Consider the following 10,198-nt stretch of genomic DNA (forward strand, 5'->3'; position numbering starts at 1 on the left):
GATCAGTTTTTGTGTGCATGCCGTCTTCTTTCCATCATTATTCTCAGGACTGAACCTGCTATGAACATTGACTTAAGGTCCCTACTGTATATTGACCTGTGTGTCATTTTTTATCAACTCTATGTCAGTTAACCCAAATTAAAATTTGATCTGTACCATGTACCGAATGTTTGGCAAAATATTCACTAAAATAGAATGTGTTTCTTCTCTCAGATTTTTATTATTAATTTTCCATGAATTTATGGGAAACTTTTAATGTTATCAACTAACCAGGAAATGGTTGGAAAGGCTTGTTGCCACCTTTCTTAATATTCTAGTAGAACCTATAAAAAACTTTCTTTTAATGTTTTATTTATTTCTGAGAGATAGAGACAGCATGAGTAGGGGAGGGTCAGAGAGAGAGGGAGATACAGAATGTGAAGCAGGCTCCAGGCTCAGAGCTAGCTGTCAGCACAGAGCCTGACGCGGGGCTTGAACCCACGAACCGTGAGATCATAACTTGAGCCGAAGTCGGGCGCTTAACCGACTGAGCCACCCAGGCGCCCCTAGTAGAACCTGTAATTGCTGTAAAACACATTCAGTTCCACGTCCTCCAAGAGTTCCTCCCTTTGAGTTCTACTTCTTCATATTGAAATATGTATCCCTTGGCCCATACAGTAATGCCTTGTTAGAAATGCAGACACCTCCCCCATCCAAGATGTCCTGAACGGTATCTGCATTTAATTGGATCTCCAATGCACTGTTGTGAATTCTAACTCATATTAGAATATGCTAAGTACATTTGTAACCCTCAAAACTTTCCCTTAAGAAATAGACACCACATGTTCTAAATGATGTAATACAGCATTCAAAAATGTGTATTCGTGGGGTGACTGGGTGGCTCAGTCAGGTGAGCGTCCGACTCCTGCTCAGGTCAGGATCTCACAGTTTGTAGGTTCAAGCCCCATGTTGGGCTCTGGGCTAACAGCTCAGAACCTGGATATTGCTTTGGATACTGTGTCTCCCTCTATCTCTGCTCCTCCCCCACGCATGCTCTCTCTCTGTCTCTCAAAAATAAGATATAAAGTTTAAAAATCATGTTTTAATGGGTGTACCTGTGTTGATGCCTTCATTTTACAAATTCTCTTGAATAAATACAATATTTATAACAGTTCATACCTCAAATTAAAGAATATATTACAGCATACTATTGTGTTAGAAATTTTCTTACTGCAGAAAGCAAGAAACTTCACTAACCCAGAACCAGTTCTCCTAATATAACGGAGCTAACAAGAGTTTAGTCCTTGGTGAATCACAAAAAACTGTATCAGGTGTGGATGTCAAACAAAGGATAATTTATATATAGGAAATAAGGAGATCACAAGGAAAACCTTCAAAGGAAGAGACTCAGGAGGAAGGGGCAATTGTTTGCCTTTTTTAAAAAAGATTATTTATTTAGATACAGAGAGAGCAGAGAAAGAGGGAGAAAGAGAACCTCAGGCAGGCTCTGCACTGAGCCCAATGCGGGGCTGAAACTCACGAACTATAAGATCATCACCTGAGCTGAAAACAAGAGTCGGGGGCTTAACTGCCTGAGCCACCCAGGTGCTCCGGAATGGTTTCCCTTTATTTAGGGATAGGGTGGATATTTAGAAAGGGGAGGCTGAGGACAAGTTGCACATGAACCTTAAGAAAACAGTTCTATACATTCTCTGTACGTTACACAGTAAATGACATTTGTGCTCCTCCATGGGTGGAGATATTAGTATTATAATGAGGTAAAAGGGTGGCTCAGTCCCTTGAGCTTCCGCCTCTTGATTTTGGCTCAAGTCATGATCTCACAGTCTTGAGATTAAGCCCCAAGTCAAGGTCCTTGGTGATGATTGAACCTGGTTGGAATTCTTATCTCTGCTCCACCCATACTTGTGCTCTCTCTTTGAGGAAAGAAACATTTTGAGAAATACATAATGGAGATAAAGGTAACTGTCCTCATTCCATGGTTTTTTTTTTTAATGTTTTATTTATTTCTAGGAGAGAGAGTGACAGCATGAGCAGGGAGGGTCAGAGAGAGAGGGAGTCACAGACTGAAACAGGCTCCAGGCTCTGAGCTGGCATTCAGCACACAGCCCGACGCGGGGCTCGAACCCACGAACAGCGAGATCATGACCTAAGCGAAAGTCGGACGCTTAACCGACTAAGCCACCCAGGCGCCCCTGTCCTCATTCCATGTTTACACTAAAGTTCATCTGCATAGATGGGAGTCAGGGGTTAAGCTCAGTTTGAGCCAATTCAAGGTCTTCCTCAGGGCAGTCATTACCTTTTGTTGGATATTTTCTGTTTCCACCACAGGACACTATGCCCATAGGCTGTTTTGCCTGAAGTAGGAGAGAGGTGTACATAAGAATAGTAAGTAACATGAGGGACTAAGGTCAGTGAGCGCAGGCAGGTAAGCAGTGAAGGTTCTGTCATGGGGTTCAGCAGGTGACATTAACTTCTCTCATAAGTACGATAGGTACCATTATGACCTCCTCATATGTCCACTTGGTAACTGTGGTGTTTGTTGCAGGGACTGCTGACCTTCAGGGATGTGGCCATAGAATTCTCTCAGGAGGAGTGGGGACGCCTGAACCACAGTCAGCGGGAACTGTACAGGGACGTGATGTTAGAGAACTATGGACACCTCCTCTTCTTGGGTGAGGATAACTCCCTCCAGTTTTCCCAAACCACACTGAGGGTTTTATTCCTTGTTTGATGACTGTCTCTAGGAAGCTTCCTCTTTGCATGACTGGGATTCAAATCCCTACAGTAAGGGAAAGATGTAGGGGTTTGTAGATGCAGAGAAAAATCTTCACGATTTTTCCTTTCAGGTGAGTTTTCTCTTCCTGAGAGTAACATCATCATTTTCTAGATTGATGGCAGTTCTAACCGGCCTTTCTTAAATGGCAATTCAATTGAGTGGCATAAAATGGTTCTTCCTTCTTCAATACCAATTTGTACTGATTATGGTAGTGGTAATACTTGGAAGTGGAGACCGAGCTGTGAACCTTTGGAAATCCCTCTTGTGTGTTCCAAAGAGGCTGTTGGGCAACAGCATTTGGAATGATTTTCCAGAATTCTAGAATGTCCTCTCTTCTCTACAGAGGCCAATAGTGGGTTAAAAGGTAGAATCTGCAGCAATACTCTATCCCTTTGTTCTCACAAACAGGTTTTGTTGTGTCAAAGCCGGACCTGGTCATCTTTTTGGAACAAAAGAGGGAGCAATCGGATGTGAAGAGAAAGGAGACAGTAGGCTCCTACCCAGGTAGGTGGGAAAGAAGGAAGCAGATGACAGAGGGGAGGTCGCAATGTGAAGGAGGAAGACAGACTTTAACATGTGGTTTGAGCAGCCCTTCTTGAATAGAACTTAGTTTGAGAAACCTAGTTTCATGTCTCTCCCTCTCACAGCGGACATCTGCTTTCCAACACATCACACTCATATTCTCTATGGATTGTCCTTCAGTTCCATTAAAGATCCATCACATCTACAGTGAGGGCCTCCATAATCTCAATGGTTCTCCATTGCTTTGAGGGTTTGGGGAAATCTCTGCATTTCTGAGGAAGTCTATGTTAATTCATTTCTGAGTGTTTGCCTTGTGTGAGAAGTGTGTCAGGGTAGTGGTAGGTATATTGGGGATTGGTGCAGAAATCCCAGGAACACTGGGGACTGATATCACATGTTATCTGGTTTATGCTTTCCAATATTGTGGAGGCTTTCATCTTAATCATACAAAATTGAGACCCACTAATTTCATCAGATAATAAAGCACCTCCCTAAAATGAGAAAATCTCAACCTTTATTTACTTCAGAAGTTCAGGTTTTAGGGCGCATGGCTGGATCAATTTTTGAAGCTTCTGACTTCAGCTGAAGTCACGATCTCACAGTTAGTGAATTTGAGTCCCACACAGCCCTCTGTGATGACAGCGCTGAGCAACCTGGGAATTGTCTCCCTTTCTCCCTCTCTGCTCCTCCCCTACTTAGTCTTATCTCTCTCTCAACATAAATACAAATAAACTTTAAGAACTAAGAGAAGTTCATTTTGTGTATTATTAACTAAAATAAGATATTTACACTGCATGTGTCCCATTCCTCACTGGCGAAGGAATTTAAAGCACCTATGATGTTGCCAGCATTCCTACATCGATTAATACCATAGGGGCGATAGAACATTTAGAATTAAAACTCGCAGTCCATAATAAAGTCTCAGTTGTTACATTATTTCTTAATACTTGAATCATTTTAGAATTTTGTCATGTATACTATGAAGTTCATGTGACTTTGTCATATATGTTTTCACTTTCTGAGTAGTTGTGTATGAGATGACATTATGATTTATCACATTAAAATTTTTTTTTAATATTTTATTTATTTTTGAGAGAGAGATAGAGACAGCATGAGCCGGGGAGGGTCAAAGACAGGGGGAGACACAGAATCTGAAACAGGCTCCAGGCTCTGAGCTAGTTGTCAGCACAGAGCCCGATGCGGGGCTTGAACCCACGAAACGTGAGACCATGACCCAAGCTGAAGTCAGACGCTTAACCGACTGAGCCACCCAGGCGCCCCTACATTAAAATTTTTAAAAATTTTTTTAAATTTAATGCCTATTTTTGTGAGAGAGAGAGAGCGAGTGAGCAGGAGAGGGCAGAGGCAGAGGCGACACAGAATCAGAGGCATGCTCCAGACTCTGAGCTATCTACACAGAGTCTGACATGGGGCTCAAACCCACAAATTGTGAGATGATGACCTGAGTCTGTCTGATGCTCAACTGACTGAGCCACCCAGGTGTCCCTTGATCAGTAGTTCTGAAATGACACGGGCATTTGCTTTATAACAAATGAGGGTGATGGTTAGTAAAATTTCTGTATGTAGAAAAAAGTTTCAATTGTAAATGAATTTTACTTCAGAAAAAACGAATCATTAGTTTTTCTACTTTTCTCAGAATGTATCTGAATTCAATCCCAGAGATTTTTTTAATAATGTGCTTGCTATTTACAATACTGCCAGTGCTTGTTTATTCAGAAATAAAAGATTTCGGGGAACATGAGTGGCTTAGAGCGTTGAACATCAGACTCTTGAATTCAGTTCAGGCATGATCCTCATGGTCTGTGAGTTGTAACCTGGATCCTGCTCTGCACTGACATCATGGAGCCTGCTTGAGATTTTCTCCCTCTCTCTCTGCCTCTTTTATTTTCTCTTTCTCTTTCTGTCTCCCTCTCTGTTACCTTGTCTCTCTCACAGTATACTTAGGGGCGCCTGGGTGGCTTAGTCGGTTAAGCGTCTGACTTTCGCTTAGGTGATGATCTTGCGGTTCGTGGGTTCGAGCCCCGTGTCGGGCTCTGTGCTGACTGTCAGCTCAGAGCCTGGAGCCTGTTTCAGAGTCTGTCACTCCCTCTCTCTCTGACCCTCCCCTGCTCATGCTGTCTCTGTCTCCTAGAAATAAATAAAACATTAAAAAAATTTAATAAAAAAATACACTTTAAAAAAACTTAAAGGAAATGTTTTTTTTTCTCGATTCTAAAGAATGGATTACAGTCTTAAAATATATGTAATTGGAAGGACCTATTAACATAATACACTTTTAATGTCTTTTAACTGCCTCAATCATAAGAGTTTTCATTAGAGGTTTCCATGGTTGGTGTTTTTTTTTTCTTAATGTTCATTTATTTTTGAGAGACAGAGTGTGAGTAGGGGAAGGGCATAGAGAGAGACACACACACAGAATCCGAAGCAGGCTCCCGGCTCTAAGCTGTCAGCACAGAGCCTGATGCCGGGCTCAAACTCATGAACCGGTGAGATCATGACCTGAGCTGAAGTTGGACACTTAACCAATGGAGCCACGCAGATGCCCCTCCATGGTTGGTTTTAATTAGCATACTTCACAACTTTACTGTCATGCCAATAATTCGAAATGTTCCATTTCTTTTATGTGTATACAGTCACAGTTTAATATTATGGCTACATAGGGGCATCAGGGTGGCTCAGTTGTTTAACTGTCTGGCTCTTGATTTAGGCTTAGGTCATGGTCTCACAGTTTGTGAGTTCACGCCCTGTGTCCAGCTCTGTGCCAACAGTGGATATAATGGTTTGTTATACCTTTAAGGTATTTTAAGTAATCTCTAAGGAAACCACAATGAAAATATGTACACAATATATTCACCAATAAGCATATACAAAATTAATTCTATTCTCATGACAACACACATGGAGATGAAACAACATTCACTGACCACTAACCCAGGAAAGAAATAACACAGGATGATTCACAAAGTATGCAAGGGTATAATTTCTAGAGACAAATACTAAGATAATCGTATTGGAAGAGGGCATAAAGGTGATTCATATTTGAGTTACACTCACATTGTCCGAAAATGTAATGAGCTGAAAATTATCACCCTATACGAAAATACACAGGTAAAAACAAAACCACACCTAAAGCTGAAGTTGAAAAATAATGTAGTGGAAAAATCCATACAAAAGGAACCACATTATTATCAAATTGCAAAATCAGAATAAGACAAACTATAACCCAATAATTCTACATAAAAATGGTGAATTATGTAAAGGAATGTTACTATACATTTATTTTTTCTTTTGGGAGAGAGAGCACCAGGGGAGGAGGAAGAGAGAGAGAGGGAGGGAGACAGAATCCCAACAATGTTCTGCTCTGTCACCACACAGCCCAATGCAGGGCTCGAAGACCTAAAATGTGAGATCATGACCTGAGGTGAAATCAACAGTCAGACTCAACCAACTAAAACAGCACCCAGGAGTCCTTGTGTATCTATTATTATAAATTGTTTCCTTTTTAAAAATACTTAATGTTTATTCATTTTTGAGAAGGAGAGACAGAGTCTGAACGTGGGAGGGGCAGAGAGAGATGGAGACACAGAAACTGAAGCAGGCTCCGGGCTCCGAACTGTTAGCACAAAGTCTGACATGGGGCTCCAACTCACTGACCCTGAAATCATGACCTGAACTGAACCTGGATACTGAACATACTGAACCACCTAGGTCCCCTGTAGCTATAATACTGAACTCTGAGTGTGCATCCAGGAAAAAACTGAACACTTTGAACTAGTGGCATGTCTTCATGGACAGTAAAATTGTAAACTATATTCATTAATATACACAATGGAAAGCTCTAATGAAAACCCTGATGTATTAAGCACTTAAAAGACAGTATAACACAGAATTTAAGGGCATAACCCATAATTTAGGATCAAGCAAGTAAGACATTTTCATTTCTTTTAAGGTTTCCCCCACCCCAGTATTTCGAGATATGGAGAGTTAGAGAGTGGAGGAGGAGCAAAGAAAGAGGAGAGAATTCCAAGCAGGTTCCACACTGTCAGTGCCAAACAGGATGTGGGGTGGAACTCCTTAAAGACAAGATGATGACCTGAATTGAAACCAAGAGTCAGATGCTCAACCCTCTGAGCCACCCAGGCACTCGACAACCTCTTATTTCTAAATAAAAAAATGTCACCAAAGTTGTAAAATATGCCAACAATAACGTTATATAAAAATAGTTGGAATTAAATACTCAGATATCATCTGAGTGATGTAGAAAAACTAATGATTCATTTTTCCTAAAGTTAAAGTTCTCTGATTTCAGTTTTGTGTGCCAGAAATTTTAATTGTATTCACCTGACAGTAGTATGTGGAATGATGTTTCTTTTATTCATTACCTTTCAGCTGTGTCTTCAAATGGCCCTCAGAGCCTCCTTCCAAAGATGTGCATAGAAACTGCTTTCCAAAGAGTGTCAGTGGGTAGATGTAAAGACAGCGTCATTGAGAATGGACTCTTAGTGATAGATGGGAACAGTGCTGGGGAGAGAGAAGGGCACCAAAGATCTCATGAAGCACCTATGCAAATGGAGACAACTGCCCATTATAAGAGTCTCACTGCCCCAATTGGTGAAGGATCTAAAGCATTTTGGGGAATGCCCATTTCAAAGTCCATTACTTCGGCAAAGCAGTGTGTTTCTATAGGCAAAGGCTCAAATCAAGTGGTGAAACACACATATTTGCAGAACAAAAATTTGGAAAATCTGGGAAGTGACCTTGTCCATCCTGAAAACACACATTTGTACCATTTTGACAATAGGATTTCATTGACCTCTCAGTCAAATATTTCTGAAAATCAGAGATTTAAAACTGGAGGAGAAAGTGGTAAGTGGCATCCATTTGAAGGGTCCTTCTCTGAGCAATCGACCTTAAACCATAATCACAGCATTTTGAATGAAAACAGAATTGCTCATTGCAGTGGTTCTGAGACAATATTTAACCAGGGTTCAAATGTTACAAAACATCTAAGGACATGTTTGTCCCAGAACCATTATGAATTGAATAAATGTAGAGAAGTGTTTCATGAAAGCTCCAACCTTCTTATACATAAGAGGATACATTTGGAAGAAAATCCTTCAAAACATAATGATTGTGGGAAAATTCCTAACCAGTCCTCTAATGATCATGATCACCAGAAGATTCATGTGGGAAAAAAACCATCTACATGCAGTGAACTTGGGAACATGCTTAGTGAGTCATCAAGGGTAAATATAAATAAGAAAATGCAGAGTGGACAGAAAGAATACATTGGTAAGGAATGTGACAGAGCCCTCAACTGGCACTCAACACAACTTCAACATCAGCGAGTGCATACTGGAGACAAACCTTACAAATGTGAAGAATGTAGTAAAACCTTTAATTATGGCTCATCAGTAAATGGACATAAACTAATCAGTACTAGCGAGGAACCTTACCAATGTAAAGAATGTGGCAAGGCCTTTAAATAGCCCAAAGCTCTTAAACAACATCACAGAATCCATAGTGGAGAGAAACCTTACCAATGAAAAGAATGTGGCAAGGCCTTTAAATTGCCCTCAGCTCTTAATCGACATCACAGAATCCATACTGGAGAGAAACCTTACAAGTGTAAAGAATGTGGCAAGGCCTTTAACTGGTCCTCAGACCTTAATCAACATAACAGAATCCATACTGGAGAGAAACCTTACCAATGTAAAGAATGTGGCAAGGCCTTTACACATCGCTCATCCCAGATTCAACATAACAGAATCCATACCAGAGGAAAGTTATCTGTAATGAATGTGGCAAGGCCTTTACCCACAACGCAGATATTACCAAACATCACAAAATCCATACTGGAGCAAAACCTCACCAAAGTAAAGAATGTAGCAAGCCCTTTAAGAACTGCTCAGCTCTGAATCAACATCACAGAATCCATACTGGAGAGAAACCTTACAAGAGTAAAGAATATGGGAAGGCCTTTAACTGGCCCTCAGCCCTTAATCAACATAACATAATCCATACTGGAGAGAAACCTTACCAATGTAGAGAATGTGGAAAGACCTTTACCCAGCACTCAAATCTATCTGCACATCAGAAAATTCATCTTGGAGAGAAACCTTACCAATGTAAGGAATCGTGGCAAGGCCTTTACGTACCGCTCATACCTTATTCAACACCACAGAATCCATACTGGGGAGAAGCCTCACCAATGTAAACAATGTGACAAGGCCTTCACCCAAGAATCAAGCCTTAGTCGACATCACGGAATTCATACTTGATGGAAACCAATGTAAAGAATGTTCTATGGTCTTTAATCATTCTTTAATCTTTACTTTTACTGCAGAATTCATACTAGAGCAAATCTTCCAAACTTAAGGATAGTGCAAAACGTTTTGTGGACAGCTCACCCCTTACTTCCCATTGGAAAATGTATCCTGCAGAATAACCACGGAATACTAAAGAATGTGTCAAGGCTTTGAAGCAATGCTACACCCTGACTCCTGATCGAAGAGGGAACACTGGGGAGGACTTTGCAAATATAAAGAATTTGGGAAGCCTGTTCATCAGAGGTGAAGCTTCAGTCTGCATCACAGAACTCATACTGGAGAAAACACTTAATCTATGAGGAATGTGGTAAACTTCCATGACTGCCTAACCCTACTCTGCATCACAGACATTTTACTGAGGAGAAACATGACAAAAGTAAAGAACGTGTCCGGCCATTTGCTGGAATTCACAACTTCCTCATTATCATAGCTCTCTTAGTGGATAGAACATGTGGAGAAAGTTGCAGGGCTTATGACTGGAATTGGATCCTTAATCAATATCCTAAAGTACACACGAGATGTAAATTCTACAGACATAATGACTGAGGAA

At 40.8% G+C, this 10,198-nt stretch overlaps 1 protein-coding gene across 1 annotated transcript; it reads left to right on the top strand.

Moving 5' to 3' along the window:
* Positions 1–2,545: 2,545 nt before the first annotated feature.
* LOC120227373 (zinc finger protein 429-like) lies at positions 2,546–9,497 on the top strand (the record flags this gene model as incomplete). The annotated part of the gene is made up of 3 exons (XM_039225499.1): positions 2,546–2,672; positions 3,185–3,280; positions 7,709–9,497. Coding segments are annotated over 3 exons (1,323 nt in total), but the record flags the coding sequence as incomplete, so codon positions are not given.
* Positions 9,498–10,198: the final 701 nt, after the last annotated feature.

The sequence above is a fragment of the Hyaena hyaena genome, unplaced genomic scaffold (assembly GCF_003009895.1).
Source record: "Hyaena hyaena isolate Hyena2069 unplaced genomic scaffold, ASM300989v1 scaffold_2283, whole genome shotgun sequence".
Classification (NCBI taxonomy): domain Eukaryota; kingdom Metazoa; phylum Chordata; class Mammalia; order Carnivora; family Hyaenidae; genus Hyaena; species Hyaena hyaena.